The sequence below is a fragment of the Dictyostelium discoideum genome (assembly GCF_000004695.1).
Source record: "Dictyostelium discoideum AX4 chromosome 6 chromosome, whole genome shotgun sequence".
NCBI lineage: Eukaryota > Evosea > Eumycetozoa > Dictyosteliales > Dictyosteliaceae > Dictyostelium > Dictyostelium discoideum.
In genome coordinates this window covers 3,083,771-3,103,770 of record NC_007092.3, presented here as the reverse complement: position 1 = coordinate 3,103,770, position 20,000 = coordinate 3,083,771, and the positions used below count along the sequence as shown (strand labels likewise).

At 24.0% G+C, this 20,000-nt stretch overlaps 8 protein-coding genes across 8 annotated transcripts in view; 4 read left to right on the top strand and 4 right to left on the bottom strand.

Moving 5' to 3' along the window:
* Positions 1 to 394: 394 nt before the first annotated feature.
* Positions 395 to 1,022, bottom strand: DDB_G0293714 (hypothetical protein; the record flags this gene model as incomplete). Its single annotated transcript, XM_629030.1, has 2 exons — positions 395 to 684; positions 809 to 1,022. The coding sequence occupies 2 exons, from the start codon at positions 1,020 to 1,022 to the stop codon at positions 395 to 397; spliced, it is 504 nt and encodes a 167-aa protein (XP_629032.1).
* A 262-nt stretch (positions 1,023 to 1,284) lies between these two features.
* DDB_G0293594 (hypothetical protein) lies at positions 1,285 to 1,896 on the bottom strand (the record flags this gene model as incomplete). Its single annotated transcript, XM_629029.1, has 2 exons — positions 1,285 to 1,562; positions 1,683 to 1,896. 2 exons carry the CDS (start codon positions 1,894 to 1,896, stop codon positions 1,285 to 1,287), a joined length of 492 nt encoding a protein of 163 aa, XP_629031.1.
* Positions 1,897 to 2,489: 593 nt separating this feature from the next.
* On the bottom strand, positions 2,490 to 3,058 carry DDB_G0293592 (hypothetical protein; the record flags this gene model as incomplete). The annotated part of the gene is made up of 2 exons (XM_629028.1): positions 2,490 to 2,761; positions 2,848 to 3,058. 2 exons carry the CDS (start codon positions 3,056 to 3,058, stop codon positions 2,490 to 2,492), a joined length of 483 nt encoding a protein of 160 aa, XP_629030.1.
* Positions 3,059 to 3,674: 616 nt separating this feature from the next.
* Positions 3,675 to 8,195, top strand: DDB_G0293590 (NF-X1-type zinc finger-containing protein; the record flags this gene model as incomplete). Its single annotated transcript, XM_629027.1, has 1 exon — positions 3,675 to 8,195. The coding sequence occupies one exon, from the start codon at positions 3,675 to 3,677 to the stop codon at positions 8,193 to 8,195; it is 4,521 nt and encodes a 1,506-aa protein (XP_629029.1).
* Positions 8,196 to 8,660: 465 nt separating this feature from the next.
* Positions 8,661 to 9,863, top strand: ggps1 (geranylgeranyl diphosphate synthase 1; the record flags this gene model as incomplete). The annotated part of the gene is made up of 3 exons (XM_629026.1): positions 8,661 to 8,866; positions 9,032 to 9,437; positions 9,564 to 9,863. The coding sequence occupies 3 exons, from the start codon at positions 8,661 to 8,663 to the stop codon at positions 9,861 to 9,863; spliced, it is 912 nt and encodes a 303-aa protein (XP_629028.1).
* A 221-nt stretch (positions 9,864 to 10,084) lies between these two features.
* On the bottom strand, positions 10,085 to 12,758 carry dcd2A (neutral/alkaline nonlysosomal ceramidase family protein; the record flags this gene model as incomplete). The annotated part of the gene is made up of 5 exons (XM_629025.1): positions 10,085 to 10,629; positions 10,729 to 11,747; positions 11,924 to 12,305; positions 12,455 to 12,487; positions 12,593 to 12,758. The coding sequence occupies 5 exons, from the start codon at positions 12,756 to 12,758 to the stop codon at positions 10,085 to 10,087; spliced, it is 2,145 nt and encodes a 714-aa protein (XP_629027.1).
* A 2,144-nt stretch (positions 12,759 to 14,902) lies between these two features.
* On the top strand, positions 14,903 to 15,158 carry DDB_G0293686 (hypothetical protein; the record flags this gene model as incomplete). The annotated part of the gene is made up of 2 exons (XM_629024.1): positions 14,903 to 14,931; positions 15,005 to 15,158. 2 exons carry the CDS (start codon positions 14,903 to 14,905, stop codon positions 15,156 to 15,158), a joined length of 183 nt encoding a protein of 60 aa, XP_629026.1.
* A 985-nt stretch (positions 15,159 to 16,143) lies between these two features.
* The window catches only part of DDB_G0293586 (hypothetical protein), a gene marked incomplete at both ends in the record, with an annotated part of 6,045 nt that continues 2,188 nt past the window's right edge, over positions 16,144 to 20,000 (top strand). The window contains one exon of the mRNA XM_629023.1: positions 16,144 to 20,000. This exon is cut by the window's right edge and continues 2,188 nt beyond it. Within this exon, the coding sequence (XP_629025.1) occupies positions 16,144 to 20,000 (3,857 nt within the window).

Sequence of the window (20,000 nt, the reverse complement as noted above, 5' to 3'; positions counted from 1 at the left end):
GATTGAATGGGAGATTGTACATGTACCCCCCTTTTTTTTTTGAAAAGATATTTTTGAACCTAAGAATTCAATAAAAGATAAATGAATAAATAAATAAAAAAAAAAAAAAAATAAAATAAAAGAAATAAATAAATAAATAAATAAATAAATAAATAAATAAATAAATAAATACAAAAAATAACTTGAAATTAATTAATAAAATAAATGGTAGGATTGTTCATTAAACTCAAGAAAATAGTAATCCCAAAAGGCTTTTTAATTATTTTCTTTTTTTTTTTTTTTTTTTTTTTTTTTTTTTTTCTAAATCAAAAAAATTAATGGTCAAATAAAAAAAATAATATGACCACAACTCAATTATTTTTGTTATTTTAAAATATATATATATATTATTAATTTATTGTTTGTTAATTAAATTAAGAATTGTATCTTGATTTGGATAATATAAACAGATAACTGAGAGTGATAAAAGTGAGATGAAAGTTAAAAAAACACCAATTTTACGACCAAAACCATTAGAATATTTAGCATGAAGACCAGAGACATGAGCGAATCTTGAAATGGTAAATGCTAAAAGTAAACCATTTAAAATTTTACCTGGTACTCCATTAAGTTCACAAATTAATGAAAATAATAAAATAAAAATTGCATATTCTCCAAAATTACCTTGAGATCTAATTGAAACCACTTAAAATTTAAAGAAATAATTTTTTAAAAAAAAAAATAAATAAAAAAATTAGGATTATTAAATTTTTTTTTTTTTTTTTTTTTTTTTTTTTTTTTTTATTTTAATACTACTACTGCTACTTACAAAGGTTATCATAAGCATGGTGATCAATTTTACCAACTTCTTCAATATTGCCAGTTTTACATGCTGTAATAATTTTTCTAACTAAATGATTGGTACCATCACCAATTGCAATTCTAGATTTGAAACGTTCTCCTGCTGCTTTTATTGAAAGAATTAAATAGTATAATCCTAAAATACCTGCATAGGTTGATGTAATTGGTACAACAAGTGTCATTTTATTATTATTTTTAATATTGGTTAATTAAAGTTAATTGAAAAAAAAAAAAAAAAAAAAAAAAAGTGATGAAGTTGATTTTTTTGAATTTTTTATTTTTAATTAATAATTTTTTTTTTTTTTTTTTTTTAAAAAATAAAAAATATCTGTGGGCTTGACAACATCGATTTCCAAATTTGGAATTCAAAAAAAAAAAAAAAAGTTATAGTCGTCATTATTAATTTTTTATTAGTTTATTTTATTTTTAATTTTAATTTTAATTTTAATTTTTAAATAAATTAAAAATAGTATCTTTATTTGGAATATAAATAGAAAGAATTGAAAGGATTAAAATTGAAAGTAGTGTAAGAGAGACACCAATTTTACGTCCAACATTACTTGCTCTTAGTCCTGTTGCATGAGAAAATCTTGAAACTGTTAATGTAAATAGTATTCCAGTTAATAATTTACTTGAAATTCCATTAATTTCACAAATTAATGAAAATAATAATGCTAATGGTACAAATTCTGCAAAATTTCCATGTGCTCTAATTGATCTCACTAAATTTAAATTATTTATTTATTATTGTTAATATTTTATTTTATTTTGTTTTGGTTTGGTTTTATTTTTTTATTTTTTTTTATTTTTTTTTTTTATTTATTTATATTAATGATACTTACAAAGATCATCATATGAAAGGTAATCAATTTTTGAAAAATTTTCAGTTTTTCCACTTTTACCAGCATCAACTATCTTTTGAATTAATTGTTGTGAACCATCACCAATAGAAGTTTTTGCTTTTCTTCTTTCTGTGCCAATATCAAATGTTAATTTAAGGTAATAAATACCTAGAATTCCTGCATAGGTTGAAGTAATTGGTGCTAAAATTGACATTTTTATTTTTAATTTATTTATTATTATTTTTTATTATTTTTTGATTTATTTATTTTTATTTTTATTTTTTTTATTTTTTATTTTTTTTTTTCCTAATATTTATCTATCTAAATAAATATAAATATACTTTAAAATTATATTTTTTTTTTTTTTTTTTTTTAATGAGTCTATTTATATTTTTTTTTTTTTTTATTTTTAAAAAAAAATAAAAATAAAAATAATTTTTTTTACAAGTCATCGAAATTAAAAAACAATATCTCGTGTAACACCTCAAAATTGTGTATAACCTTTCACTAAAATATAAATATTGAGTCAGAATAATCTAAACTGGATTGAATGAAAATAAAGTAATGACATAAACATAATATTATTTACTGCTTGACATGACATAAGCAGATTAAAAAAAAAAAAAATTTATTTTTAATTATGGGAGTTTAAAAATAAAAAAAAAAATGGGGAAATGAAAAAAAAAAAAAAAAAATGAAAAAAAAAATATGTTTGCAATTGAATAGAAAGGATTAATTAAATAAAAATAATTATTTAATTCATTTGTGTGATGAAAGGTGAATATTTTTTATTGTTTGTTAATCAATTTATGAAATGTATTTTGAAATTGGATAAAAAATACAGATAATTGAGAATGAAAAAAGTGTGAAGATAGTTAATAAAACACCAATTTTACGACCAGAGCCCAAGGAATATTGAGCATGAAGACCAGAAACATGAGCAAATCTTGAAACTGTGAATGTAAATAGTACTCCATTTAATAATATACCTGGAATTCCATTTATTTCACAAATTAATGATAATAATAATGCAAATGGCACAAATTCTCCAAAATTTCCATGTGATCTAATAGTTTTCACTAAAATTATTTATTTATTTATTAATTATAATTTTTAATTTTTTTTTTTTTTTTTTTTTTATATTATTATTATTAATCACACTTACAAAGATCATCATATAAAAGGTAATCAATATTTGAAAAATTTTCAGTTTTTCCACTTTTACCAGCATCAACTATCTTTTTAATTAATATTTGTGAGCCATCACCAACAGATGTCATTGTCTTTCTTCTTTGCTTAATAACGTCAAATAATAATTTAAGGTAATAAATACCTAAAATTCCTGCATACATTGAAGTAATTGGCGCAACTAACATTTTATTTTATTTTTTTTGTTTTAAACAAAAATATATTTATTTATTTTCCAATAAATTTTCTAAAAAAAGTTATAATATTTAATGTTGTGTATTATTATTTTTTTTTTTTCCAAGTGTAATTATAATTAAAAAATAATAACTAAAATTTTTAACCAAATTTTAACCATATTTAAAAAAAAATATAAATTTTGAGTCAGAAATAAAACAAGAAACATAATTGGATAAACATTTAGATAGTTTTTTATTTTATTTTATTTTTTTTTTTTTTTTTTTTTTTTTATGAAAATTTTGATAATATCATGACCCTCATTAAATTAACATTTTTAAAAAAATAAATTGTGGGATTAATTTTTTTTTTTTTTTTTTTGATTTATTTAGAAAATAATGGTTGAAAATGATTTTTTTATTTTAACCAAAAATATTAAAAAAAAATAAAATAATAAAAATAAAATTGAAAATAAAAAAAAAAATTAAAAAAAAATAAAAAAAAATGGTTTTTTTTTTTTAATTTTTTATTTTTTTTTTTATTTTTTTTTTTTTTCTTTTCATATTTTTTTCTCTAGAGACAAAACAAAGAAAAAAAACGTTAGAGAATTTCTAACTTTTTTTTTAAAAAATGGAAGAATCTCAAAACATTCCACCAAAAACTCAAACACTGAACAACTCAGAAAATAGTATAAATAATATAAATAATAATAATTTAACAACAACAACAACAACTACGGCAGTAGGAAATACTAATTATAAGAATAATAATAGATATAATAACAATCGTTATAATAGGAATAACTTTAATAACTATAATAATAATAACAACAACAATAATAATAACAATAATATGGTGACATCAACAACTTCACCTCCCACTACAACAACAACTACAACTTCAACTACAACAACAGCTACTCCTTCGAGTAATAGTAACAATCGTAGAAAGAATTATCATAATAATAATTATAATAATAATAACAATAACAATCAATTATCAGAAGATACAGATGAAGTTATTTTATATACACCAGCAGATATTTCAGCATCATTAAAATCTGAATCTGCCAAACAACAACAACAACAACAACAACAAAGCTTACCAACACAAGAACCAACACAAACTTTAAATTGGCAACAAGAATTATATAAATTGAATCCAAAATCTAAAGCATTTGTACCTAAACCACAAGGAAGTGTTCCTTTTAATAATACTAATAATAATAATAATAATAATAATAATAATAATAATAATGTACCGCAATCACCAATTAAAGACAATAATAGACCACAAAGAGAAAGAAGAGAAAGAAAACCAAAAGAAAATAATACACAACAACCACAACCACAGCAACCACAACAACCACAACAACCACAACCACAACCACAACAACAACAACAATCACAACAACAACAAACAGTTAAAGAAAATAATAGAAAAAAAGAAAATAAATTACAATCTAAAAAAGATATAATTACAAATAATGATAATATAGAACCAATTAAATCAAAAGAAGATATTAGTTTAGCAAATAAATTTGCAAAGAATAGAGCAAAAGAGAATTTAGCAAAAACTAATAGTATTAATAATTCAAATACAGCAAACTCAAATAAAATTAAAGGTAAAACTAAATTTATATTTAATGAAAATGATGAAAAGAATTCAGAGTATACACCATTAGCAATTCAAATGATAACCAAGATACAAGCAAATATATATGAATGTATGGTTTGTTTTGAAAATGTTGGAAAGAATGCTGTGATATGGAGTTGCAGTCAGTGTTTTACAATGTTTCATTCGAGTTGTATTAAACAATGGTCAAGTAAATCCGTTACCACTGAGGGTAAATGGAAATGTCCGGGTTGTAGATACAATCATGAGGTGAAGCCTGAGCATTTCCAACCCGCCTGTTTCTGTGGTAAAGTCAAGGACCCACAATACAACCCATATCATTTGGCACATTCTTGTGGTGAAGTTTGTGGCAAGTTGCGTGCCAAGTCCAATTGCCCACATAGTTGCACAATGTTGTGCCATCCAGGTCCTTGTTTGAATTGTTCATCACTTGGTGATATTAAGGATTGCTATTGTGGTAAGACAAAGTATCGTCTTTTATGTGGCGAGGTTGATAAGGGTAAAGTATGCGAAGGTAAATGTGAAAAGCTTTTATCATGTGGCAATCATCGTTGCCAACAACAATGTCATAGTGGTTCATGTTCACCATGTGAAGTGGTTGAAACTCAAAAATGTTATTGCGGAAAACATATCGATAAGACAAAACCTTGTGGATCAGGCTCCATTGATACGAGTCAGAGTGATGATGATCCACGTTTTTTCAGTTGCGCTGAGAAATGTGATAGAACATTGGATTGTGGTAATCATAAATGTCAACGTACTTGCCATAAAGGTGATTGCGAGCCATGTTCATTGGTACCCGATCGTGTTGATCGTTGTAATTGTAAACAAACAACACTCGAGGAATTGGGTGTAGTTAGAACATCATGTTTGGATCCAATACCAGTATGTAAGAAAGTTTGTTCAACCCTTTTGGCATGTAAACAGCATTCATGCACCGACCGTTGTCATACTGGACCTTGTGGGTCATGTAAAGTAAAGGTTAGATCGATTTGTCGTTGTGGTAAAACCACTGAAAATCGTCAATGTGGTGTCATTCAACAGAATATGTCCTCGACATCAGCGGCGGCATTTACATGTGGCAATGTTTGCAAGATACTTCGTTCATGTAAACGTCATGAGTGTGGCGTAAAATGTTGTCCAAGCACATCAAGTTCCGATGAGGCAGGTAATCATGTTTGTACATTGGTTTGTGGTAAACAATTGAAATGTGGAGTTCACAAATGTCAACAACTTTGCCATAGTGGTAAATGTTATAATTGTTATATAAACTCTTATGATGATTTGGCATGTCCATGTGGAAAGACGGTAATTCAGCCACCAGTACCATGCGGTACCAAACCACCAATGTGTAATCATCCTTGCACAATCAAAAGAGAATGTGGCCATAGCAATGAAGTTTGGGAACATAAATGTCATAGTGGTCCATGTCCACCTTGTACCTATTTAGTCGATAAAATGTGTGCAGGTGGTCATCAAGTTCAAAAATCTGTAAAATGTAGTACAATCGATGCTTCATGTGGTAGAATTTGTGGTAAAGTTTTATCTTGTCTTTCTCACACTTGTCCAAGAATTTGTCATAGTGGTCCATGTTTAATTAATAATAATAATGTTAATATTAATAAACAACAACCATTATTACCTGCAAATTTAATAGCTTCAAAAAATAATTATCAATTACAACAACAATCAAAATTACCTACTACTACTACTACTACTACTACAACAACTTCTACAACTTCTACAACATCACCAAAAATTATTGAAAAAGATGAAGAATTAATTGAAGATGATAATAATAATAATAATAATAATAATAATAATAATAATAATAATAATAATAATAATAATAATAATAATAATAATAATAATAATAATAATAATAATAATAATAATAATAATAATAATAATAATAATAATAATAATAATAATAATGAAAAAGCAGAAATTACTAATGAATGTAATCATGATCATGACCATGAACATGAACATAGTGATGATGAAAATAGTGAAGAAGAAGTAGATTTAAATGAATGTAATCATAATCACGAATGTAATGAAGAAGAAGAAAGAATTAAAAAAGAAGAGAAAGAAGATGATGAGGATGAGGATGAATTATTTGATAGTTTAATGGGTAATTTAACATGTGGATATTTATGTGGTATTCCATTAAAAAGTTGTGAACATACATGCCATCAAGCTTGCCATCCAGGTGAACCATGTCCAACCAATATATCATGTAAACAAAAAGTTAGAATTTATTGTAAATGTAAAAGAAGATCAGTTGAAACTTTATGTTGTGGTAAAGATGATACAAGACAATTAGAATGTGATGAAGTTTGTGAAAAAGAAGAAAGAGAAAAACAATTAAAAGAAGCATTTTATGGTAGTCATACTTTAGATAATAATCCTAATAATCCTAATAATCCTAATAATCCTAATAATAATACAACTACAACAACAACTACAACAACTACAACAACTTCAAGTCCAACTAATTTTACAGTATTAGATCCAACATCAATTGATTATCAACCAAATAAATTACAAATTGAAGCATTACAATTAATTGCAAAAGCATCACCAAAATTAATTAAAAAGATTGAAGCTATTTATGAAGATTTTATAAATTCAAATTTATTAAAACAAACTATAAAATATACAGATTCAATTCAATTGTTTTTATTAGTACAAATGGCAAAATTCTATCAAATGAAATATAGAGAAAAGAAACCATTAAATTATATCGAATTCTTTAAGAAAACTTCTTATCAAATTCCATCACCAAGATTATCAGAAATGGTTGGAATTAATGGTAGTTCATTAAGTAGTGGAACCATTTCCAATAGTTTATCATTCTCTATAAACAATGGTCAAAGTTATGCTTCCATTTCACTTTCACCTTCTGAAATGGTAGCTCAAGCTCAAGCTCAAGCAGAATTGGAAAATCAATGTCCAGCTTTATTATTCAAAAATTTAGACCCTTCAATTAAAACTGATCATTTAACTAATCTTTTACAAGAATTTGAAGGTAGATATAAATTAATGTGGGTTGATGATTCAAATTGTTTAGCAATTTTTGGGGACTCTATTAGTTTTAGTATGGCTTCTCAAATTAAAACAATGTTCACTTATGAAATTTATCAAGATGATCCATCTTTAATTGATATCACTTTTGGTAATTCAGTTTTATCAACTCCAACAAGTAGTAGTGGTAGCAACAGTGGTGTTTCTTCACCTTTATCATATTTATCACCTCTTAAAAAATCCCAAGATACTCAATTCTTTAGAGTTTCACAACAAATGAATAAATTCTCATTTTTAGATACTATAAATCAAAATCAAAATCAAAATAATAATAACAATAACAATAATAATAACAATAATAATTCAAATATAAATATTAAACCAACAATACCTTTATATAGTACAAGTACAGCAAATGCAAATAGGATGTTAAGAAGATCAAATGAAAATACTGGTGAAAATGTAGCTGACGACTGGGAAAATCTTTAAAGATTAAAGAAATAAAATAAATAAAACTTTATATATAATAAAATCCATACATTGTTTCTCCAAAAAAAAAAAAAAAAAAAAAAAAAAAAAAAAAAAAAAAAAAAATCTCTCCAACGTTGTAATTGTTTTCAAATAAAAAAAAAGAGAGAGGTGGGATCTTTTTAAAACAAAGCGACCAAATCTCACCCAAAATTTTTTGAAAAATTTTTGTTGAAAACTTTTTTCCAAAAACAATTGTTTTAAACATTGCAAAATATATTTTTATTTTTTTTTTTTTTTTTTTTTTTTTTTTTTTTTTTCATTTCACTTTTTTCTCATACTTAAATATTTTTTCATTTTTTCATTTTTTTATTTTTGCATATTACTTTTTTTATTTTAATCAATATTTTTTATTTTTTATATTTTTTTTATTTTATTTTATTTTATTTTATTTTATTTAAATTTTATTTAAAAATATATTTATCAATGGAAAATAGTAAGATTCACTTTTCATACCCATTAGATAAATCGGATTTTAAATTAATTGAGCCATATACATATATTTGTGAATCATCAGGAAAGGGCTTTAGAAATGCTTTAATTAAATCATTTGATTATTGGTTAAAAGTTGGAGATGAAAAAGTTCAAGACATTTCAAAAGTTATTCAAGGTTTACATGGTGCAAGTTTATTGTATGTCATTTTATTAAAATAATAAAAATAAATATACAATAAATAATAAATAATAAATAATAAATAATAAATAATAAATAATAAATAATAATATTTATAATAATAATTATAATAATAATAATAATTATAATAATAATATTAATAAATAATAATAATATTCATTAGAATTGATGATATTGAAGATAATTCAAAATTAAGAAGAGGTAAACCAGTTGCACATTCAATTTATGGTATACCACAAACTATAAATTCAGCCAATTTTGTATATTTTTTAATTATGGACCAATGTAATAAATTAGGTGATCCAAAAGCAACAACTATATTTATAGAGGAACTTATTAGATTACATAGAGGTCAAGGTTATGATATCTTTTGGAGAGATACAAATACTTCACCATCAGAACAAGAATATATGAATATGGTAAATGAAAAAACTGGTGGTTTATTTAGATTAGGTTTAAGATTATTACAAGCTTTTAGTGATAATAATACAAATTATATTGATTTAGTTGAAGATTTAGGAATGTATTATCAAATTAGAGATGATTTAATTAATTTAGTTTCTGTAGATGTATGTATTTTATTAAAAATAAAAAAAATAAAAAAATAAAAAAAATAAAAAAAGATATTCCAAATAAAATGAGAAAATTTATTAATATCTATTTTTTAAAAAAAAAAAAAAAAAAAAAAAAAAAAGTATCAACAAAATAAAAGTTTTTGTGAAGATATTTCAGAGGGTAAATTTTCATTCCCAATAATACATGCAATAAATGCAGACTCAAATGATAATAGATTATTAAGAATTTTAAAACAAAAGACTGAAGATCGTTCAGTTAAAGAACACGCATTGGAATATATAAAATCTAAAGGTTCTTTGGAATATACAGAAAAAAAATTAAATGTATTAAAAGAAAAAATTATAAAACAGATTAATGATTTAGGTGGTAACCCAATTTTAATGAAATTAATGGAAAGCTTAGAAAATTCTTCAATATAATTTAGAGTGTTACCATTAATAATAATTTTTAAAAATATATAAATAAAAGTGTATTTTAATTACAAACAAAAAAAAAAAAAAAAAAAAAAAAAGAGGAGTTCTACTCAACCTAAAATAATTATTACTTTTTTATTTTTATTTTTTTTTATTTTATTTTATTTTTAGCTTTTTGAAATAATTTATTTAATAAAAAAAAATCCTTTTTTTATTTATTTTAATTTTTATTGAACATTAAAATTACTTGAAATACCTTGATAAAAAGTTAAATTATCAGAGAATGGATTTTTCTTAGCATAACCACTATGAGTTATTCTATAAGTACCTGGTTGAGTGATTGGAGAGATTGTCCAATCAACAGTGATGAGTGAAAAACCTAAATCATGCATTTTCCAATATAATTTTGTATCCCAATCACCATCATTTAAAATTGTAGTCCATTGACCATTAGATTGTAATTGATCAACAGTGAGGAAAGAAGATTCAGTCATGAAATTATTTCTAAGATTGGCACCATAGAAAATGACGGTAACAGTTTGATTGATTGAATATGGTGTAGTTGTAGAGACATCAGTATAGATATCACCGAAATCGTCGAATTTTGGAGCTACATCAACAATGACTGGTGGTAAAAAGAATGGTGTATGACCAGACATATTTCTTGGGAATGTTCCTGGATCAGCTTGACTACCATCTACAATTGATTGTGCAAGATTTGCAAATTCTTGTTGATATGCTCCTAAAGTATGAGGTCCAAAAACGGTTGATGCTTTTAAAAAATAAATAAAAATTATTAATATTATTACTTAAATTTTTTATATATAAAAAAAAAAAAAAAAAAAAAAAAAAATTAAAAATTATTACTTACCACCTTCATATCTTTGAACTTGAAACTCTTCAAATGTTGCAATATAACCTGAATAAGTATTTGCTAAACCAGCAATTAAAACAATTGGATTTTCAATTGATTGACCAATGATTTCTCTAACGGTATTTCTTAATCTTCTACCAGACATTGTTGTGAATTCACCTGGAACAGCGACTAAAACAATTTGACCTAAAGTAATGATTTGAAGTGGCATTACATCTGGTACCCATGGGATTGGTTCAACCATACCAACATCAATTAAAATTGGTTTTGGAGCTTGACAAGCTGTTTGTTGTGGTGTTGGTTTTGCAATGATACCACCGATGAAATTCCAAAATGGATTAGTTGTACTATTATCACCTTGAATGAAATTGAATGCACCTGGACCATCAGTTGTACCACCAGCAAAACTATAACCCATTGCACCTCTACATGTTGTTGCGCCCTCAACCCCACTATTATATGGTGCTTCAACTGAAACATTGGTAAATGGTTTCCATGTGTGTCTATATTGAATCTTACCACTAACTTGAATGGTTGCATTGTTAAATAATTCCAATGCCTTGTTGAATTGATTACCACCAATGATTTGAGTTGATTCAAACATGTCACCATCAGTACCTGGTCCTAGTGCCCAACACTCCTCGACTTTGCCATTACATGTACTTGTTTTATAATCACATGGTTTACCATCTCTACATGTTGGTCCACGGGTATTTGGTGAAACATCACCTTCATTACTTTGACCAAATGCTGCAATGAATGGACCAGTACCTGGTAATGAGCTTTGTCCATTGGCATGTTTTTCCCAAAGATAACTTGCATAACCTTTATTATCACCAGAGATTAAATGATTTGTATTATTCATTGAAGTACAATGAACACCAAAAAAGCTAATTGCTGCAAATGGATTACCACTCATATCTTCAATTCTAATAACTGTCATATTCTTATCAACATTTGCATCATACATTGCTTTTTCTTCTTCTGGATTATTATCATATGCATATGGTGAACGACTAAATTTTTTTTAAGAAAAAAAAAAAAAAAAAAAAAAAAAAAAAAAAAAAAAATATATAATAATATGTATAAAAAATAATAAAAAATTAATAAAATAAGAAAAAAAAAAAAAAAAAAAAAAAAAAAAAAAAAAAAAAAAAAAAAAAAAAAAAAAAAAAAAAAAAAAAAAACTTACTTAATATTTGAATTCCATAATTCACCTTGTTGAGTTAACATTCTTGCAGGTTGAACCGATTTATGAGCTTTAACAATTGCTTGAACAATACCATCACAAATTGTATCGAAATTCTTTTTATAGAAACCTAATGCTGTAATACCATATAATGCATACTCTGAAAAACCAGCAGGACCTGAATGAGTATGTGTACCGCTTAATAATACATTATCATGTGTATATAAAGTTGGTCCAAAAATTTCTTGTAAATCTTGAATAACTTGAATTTTAACTTCTTGGAAAATCATACATGAATCAGTACTAACATATACTGCTCTATTACCTTCTGAATCTATAAATACAAATGCTCTAGCACGTTGTCTAAAATGAATTCCTCCAGTAACTTATTATAAAATAAAAAAAATAAAAAATGAAAATAAAAAAAAAATAAAAATAAAAAAAAAATTAATATTATTAATTTAATTAAGGCTCACCTTGGATGAGAATACATTATATAATATATATTTTAAATAAAATTAAATTAATACATACTTTGGCCTGGCATTGCATAGCCCATCATATTAGCTTAATTTGGTAAAAAAAATATATTTAATGTTAATATTGAATGACTATAATTAGGATTTTTAAAATAAAAAAAATAAAATAAAATAAAAATGGTGTTTACGTTACTCTCTGCACCTGGTCCGGTAATATCATAAATACCTGTACCAATTTGATAAGATGAATCATCTGATAATTTTATATGATTTTCTATTGATATTTTGAATGCATCAATAAACCCAACTGATAATAATAAAATTACCAATGAATAAATAAATACTATTGATCTTTTCATTCTATATTTTTTTTTTTTTTTTTTTTTATTTTTTTTTTTTTGTTAGAATTTTTTATTTTGTTTTTTTTTATTGATAGACTTAAAAGATAGTGCGTGTGTGTGTGTACTTTACCTTTTTTTTTTTTTACTTTAAATTAAATTAAAAAAAAAAAAAAAAAAAATTTCAATTTTTTATTTTTTTTTTCAATTGAAATTTAACAATCAAAAAATAAAATAAAATTTAAATTAATATCTTTTTTTATTTTTTTTTATTTTTTTTTTTATTTTTTTTCTTAAAAAAAAAATCTCAAAAGTTTTATTTTCAATATTTTAAACACTCCAACTGCCAAAAAATAAAGAAAAATCTTTTTTATTCCATACTTCGGTTTTATTTAAATAAATCTATTTTCATTAATATTATTTTTTATTGATGTTGATTTAAATCTTATATGGTTCAATTTATATTAATTTTATTTTAATTTTTTTTTTTTTTTTTATATTTCCATACAATGGGATCACATCATCCAAAGAGTATGGTGGATACCAAGTCTCAGATTTAATTTCAACTGTGGTGATTGTCTTGGGATTTCTAAATTGGATCACTTAAAAGTGACACTTTTATTTGTCGGAATTAATATCTTATTTTGATCTTTCTTTTCTATTAATAAACTAGATTGTATTTTTACTAAAATATTATTTTTTTCCTTTTTTAAAATTTCATTTTTTTTAAAAAAAATTCTCTATTTCCAACCATTTATTTTCGGATATCAGATTACATAACCACAATTCTTTGGAAATCTGTGAAAAAAAATAAAAAATTAAAATTAAAATTTAGTAAAGAAGTTAAAAATTTGGTACCATCTATCCTTATTCTTATAAACTTTTAAAAAAATATATAATAATAATAATAATAATAATAATAATAATAATAATAATAATAATAATAATAATAATAATAATAATAATAATAATAATAATAATAATAATAATAATAATAAATTTTTTTTTTTTTTATGTGTAAATTATAGGTATAATAAGTAAATAAAAATAAATAGTTTAATAATTTAGTAAAACCAGGTAATAAACCATCGATTTAACGTTTTTAAAAATTTTAAATTATTTTATATTTTTTTTTTTTTTATTTTTTTTTTTATTTTTTTATTTTTTTTTTTTCAATTTTTAAATTTTAAAAAAAAAAAAAAAAAAAAATATATAAACCACACACTTTTGGCTGCATTCATTTTTATCTTTTAAAATAGAAAAAAAAAAAAAAAAAAATTAAATTTAAAAAAAAAAAAAAAAAAAAAGAGATAACAACTTGCATGTAAGTTTGACACTATTAAATCAAAAACTCTATTTCCCTCTCAAGTCCCAATTATCATTTTCGTTGAAAATTTTTATTTTATTTTTTCATCAATACCATTGGAAAACCTAAATTAAATCTTTGTTAGTGATGTCATACGCAAACAAAAAAAAAACAAAAATAAAAAAAAAAAAATAAAAATATAAAAACAGATTTATTACAAAAAAAAATAATAATAATAATAAAAAAAAAAAAAACAAAAAAAAAAAAAAAAAAGAAGACATATTAAAAAAAATAAAGAGAAGAAAAAGGTTAATAATTACCAACAAATTAGGATTATAAATAGAATTGTCCAACAAAAAAAAATAAAAAAAAATAAAAAAAAATAAAAAAAAAAAATTTTTAAAATTTTTTTTTTTTAAAAATTTTTTTTTTTTTTTTTTAAATTAAAAGGTTATTATATCATTGCGAATTTTAATTCATATTATATTTTTATGTATTTATATATTCCAATTCTAGATAAAATAAAATTTAGCAAACAGCAAGCAATCTTTCAAACTATTTTGTTTTTTTTGTGAAAAAAAAAATAAAATTAAAAAAAAGGAAGAAAAAAAAAAAAATAACCAATTTTAGTTTATCACTTAACAAATTATACTCATTCAAATAGTTGGCAAATTTAGGTTCTCTTTTTTTTTTTTTTCTAAATTCAATACATTTTTTTATTGGAATAATCAGTTAAAAAAAGAAAAACAAAAAAGAAAAAAAAAAAGAAAAAAAAAAAAAAAGTATTATTGAGAATTCTATGTTTATTAAAATATAATACATTTCTTTTATAGCAATAAAAATATCAAATCCATACATAATGGCTCGTTTGGAAAATGATTGTTTAAAGTAAGTATTTTTTTTTTTTTTTGTTTTTTTTTTATTATTACTATTTATTTTATTTTTTTTTTGAAATAAAAAGATTGTTTTTTTATTCATACGAGCAAACCATTAAATCATTGTTTAAAAAAAAAAAAAAAAAAAAAAAGATATTTTATTTTCCCTCTCCACACTTTGCATTGTTTTTCACTTTTTTTTTTTTATTTTTTTTTTTTTTTTTTCTTCCACAACCATAAGCATGATAATCATCAACAATGCCGCACTACAATCATTCTCAGTATCATCAATATAATCAAATGGATTTTTTGTGATTTTTTTTTTTTTTTTTTTTTTTGATAATTTAATTTTTTTTTTTTTATTTTATTTTTTTTGTGGGGTGTAAATATACTCCAAACTCCTTCTGGGAGCACCCAATTAAACCACACATATTCCCATCGTTTAATAGATTGGAAAGGGTAAAAAAAAAAAAAAAAAAAAAAAAAAAAAAAAGAAAATTTATATGGAGTGGTGGAATTGTGTGTGTGGTTTCTATTAAAATTCATTTTCAAAATTATTAAAACATTAATATAAAAGGTTTATATTATATAAATAACAAAAAAAAAAAAAAAATTTGATTATTATTTTTATTTTTTTTTAAAAAAAAAATTTTATTTATTTTTGTTTATTTTTTATATCATCTATATTTTATTTTAGTTATTTTTATTTTATTTTTTTTATTTTATTTTTTTTTTGTGTCTAAATTTAACCCTTTTTTTTTTATAAAAAAAATTTTTATTTTTAATTTTTTAATTTTTTTTTTTTTTTTTTTTGATTTAACATTAAAAATAATCTGGTTTTTTTTTATTATTTTTTTTTTTTATTTTTTTTATTTTTTTATTTTTTTTTATTTTTTTGTTTGTGGTTCCCTTTTTTATAAAATCCACACTAAATAAAAAAAAAATAAAATAATAAAAACACAGTTCACATATTAAGTTTATGATAAACTTTAGGGAAATAATATATTTTAAAATCACCCAATTTCACTCTTTTTTATCATCATCCATCAAATTTTTTTTTTTTTTTTTAAAAAATTTTTAATTTCAGAAAAAAAAAAAAAAAAAAAAAAAAAACCCAACAAAAAAAAAAAAAAAAAAAAAAAAAAACAATCTCGATTTATGAAAATACAATTACCATTAATTATTACGATCGTCGAATAAATATATATATTTTTAATATACTAATATGGAACCTCCATCTCATGTTAAACATATAATAAATAATTATAATAATAATTTAATTACAAATAATTTACAAAATACTAATAATAATGAAAATAATGAAAATAATAATATTAATAATAATAATAATAATAATAATAATAATAATAATAATAATAATAGTTTAAACGCATATATTTTAGATTATTTACAAAAGAATAATTATAAGAGTACAGTGGATGCATTTAAAGCAGAAGTGAAAATACCATCAAATGTACAAATGATTGATACAGGTGGTAGTGGTAGTGGTAGTGTTGATGGCAGTGGTAGTGGTAGCAGTAGTAGTGGTGATAATATAAATAATAATAGTGGTGGTGGTAGTGGTGAAAGTTTTTTATGTGAATGGTGGAATATGTTTTGGGATGTATTTTTTGCAAAAGCGAATGGAATGTCATTGTCAAATAATGAGACAGTTAAGGCGTATATAAACTTCACCAAATATTTACACCAACAACAACAGCAACAATTAGATATACAAATACAACGACAATCGGTACAATTGCAACAACAAGCACAACAACAACAACATCAAACCATAAATTTACAACAACAGATACTACAACAACAACAAACCTATCAACAAGCACAACAAGCACAACATCAACAACAACAATCTAATCTACAACAACAATCTCAACTACAACTTCAAATACAACAACAACAACAACAATTGGTTCAACAACAACAACAACAACAACAGCAACAACAACATCAACAACAACAACATCAACAATTACATCAACAACAATATCAACAATATCAACAGCAATTACAACAACAACAACATCAACAACAACAATTACAACAACAACATCAACATTTACAAGCAAATTTTAATAATGCTTTAAATAATTTAAATAATCAAAATAATCAAAATAATCAAAATAATCAAAATAATCAAAATAATCAAAATTCTAATAATAATAATAATAATAATAATAATAATAATAATAATAATAATAATAATAATAATAATATTAATACTGCTTCACCAATTACACAAACTTCACCAACTTCATCTGTATCTCCATTATCTTTAGCAAATAAATTACCACAACAACAACAACATCAAAATAATAATAATTTACAAGCACCACAAACACCAAACTCAGGACCAATTACAACACCAAATCAACATCCAACATCAACACCAGCACATGGACCACATGGTCAAATGACATCACCTTTGGTGGCAACACCAGGACACGGACCACAACCAAATAGTCAATTCAATTCACCACAACAAAAACCACCACATCTTCAAATTCAACATCAAATGATGCAACAAATTCATCAACAGCAGCAACAACAACAACAACAACAACAACAACAACAACAACAACAACAACAACAACAACAACAACAACAACAACAACAAGGTCAACAACCACAAACACCTCATACACCTCATACTCCACAGCAAGGCCAACCTCAAACACCTCATACACCTCAACAACCAAATACACCTCAACAACAAATTCATAATACACAACAACCATCAACTCCAAATCAATCAAATAAAGGTAAAAAAGATAAAAAAGATAAATCATCAAATCAAACTGATGAAAAAGATGTATTACCATCAAATGATAATCCAAATAACAACAATAATAATAATAATAATAACGAACAACATAATGGATCAGACCCAATGAGCGGTAGTCCAAGTTCAAAACCATCAACACCAAGAAATAGTATATCATTACCAAATGGGGTAATTCAGCCACAACCACAAAATCAACAACAACATCAACAATTACAAATGCAAATGCAAATGCAATTGCAACAACAACAACAGCACCACCAACAAAAAATGAATGGGCCACAAGGTCAAAATGTTCCTATGCCAAGTCCAAGTCAATCAAAACCTTATCCATTTGGTCATCCCCCTTTCCAACAACAACAACAAATGAACAATCCACAACAAATGAATAATCAACAACAAATGAATAATCCACAACAAATGAATAATCAACAACAACAACAACAAATGATACATCAACAGCAAATGAATCAACAACAAATGACACATCAACAGCAAATGAATCAACAACAAATGAACAACCAAACACAAGCAGCTGTTATGGCTAAATTAATGGCAAGTCAAAATATGTCATCACCACAAAATCAATCCATTCAATCACCACATGCAAATGGACCTCAAAATCAAAATCCAAATCCAAATCCAAATCCAAATCCAAATCCAAATCCAAATCCAAATCCAAATCCAAATCAAAATCAAAATCAAAATCAAAATCAAAATCAAAATCCAAATCCAAATCAAAATCCAAATCAACAAAATAGTTATAATCAATTCCAAAATCAGTTTAATAGTTTACAACAAATGACCAATCAACAACAAATGAATCATCAACAATACATGAATCATCAGCAACAGATGAATCACCAACAACAAATGAACAACAACAACAATAATAATAATAATAATAATAATCCCAACAATAATAGTAATAATAATAATCCCAACAATAATAGTAATAATAATAATCCCAACAATAATAGTAATAATAATAACAATAACAATAATCCTAATAATAATAATAATGGTAATAATAATAATAATCCTAATAATAATAATCCTAATAATCCTAATAATAATAATAATAATAATAATAATAATCCTAATAATAGTAATAATAATCCTAACAATCAACAAAATCAAAATCAACATCCACCCCAATCACCACAAATGCATAACCAAATGAACCAACAGAATCAGCAATTAATGCATCAACAATTTATTCATAATCAACATATGCAACAATTGCAACAACAGCATATGCAACAACAAAATCAACAAAATCAACAAAATCAACAAATAAATCCACAAGGTCAACAAAATGGTATTTCTCACTCATCACCATCAACACCAACTGTAAATATAAAACATCATGAAGAGGAGAAGAGAGTGGGAAAAGTTCAACCACCATCCCCAATCAAAAAGAAAGGTTCTCAAGATTTTACAAATATCCAACCACCAACCCCACCCGTAAATAATCACCAAAACCAAAACCAAAACCAGAATCAAAATCCAAACCAAAATCAAAATCAAAATCAAAACCAAAATCAAAACCCAAACCCAAACCCAAACCCAAACCCAAACCCAAACCCAAACCAAAACCCAAACCCAAACCAAAACCAAAACCAAAACCAAAACCAAAATCAAGGTCAAAATCAAAATCAAAATCAAAATCAAAATCAAAACCAAAATCAAAATCAAAATCAAAATCAAGGTCAAGGTCAAGGTCAAAATCAAGGTCAAGGCCAAGGTCAAAATCAAGGTCAAAATCAAGGTCAAAATCAAGGTCAAAATCTAGGTCAAAATCAAGGTCAAAATCAGGGTCATCCAAATCAACAACAAGGTCATCCACATCAATTCCATATGCATCCGCACCAACAAGGTATGAACCCTCAATTAATGCAACAACATGGTCAATTTCAAAAGGTTGTAAACGGGATTCCATATCCACAAATGCAAGGTGGAGCACAAATTCAATTTCACAGAGGACCACAGGGAATGCCACAAGGAATCCCTCAACATATGGTAGCAAATGGACAACAATATTATTGGAGTGCTTATCCACCACCTCAAGGAATGGGTCAACCTCCTCCTGGATTTTACACTGGAATGGCACATGGATTAGTACAACAATTTCAGAATCAAGCAGGACATTTAGTTCCAAATAATCATCCAAATCATCCAAATAATAATCCTAATAATAACAATAATAACAATAATAATAATAATAATAATAATAATAATAATAATAATAATAATAACAATCCTAATAACAATAATCC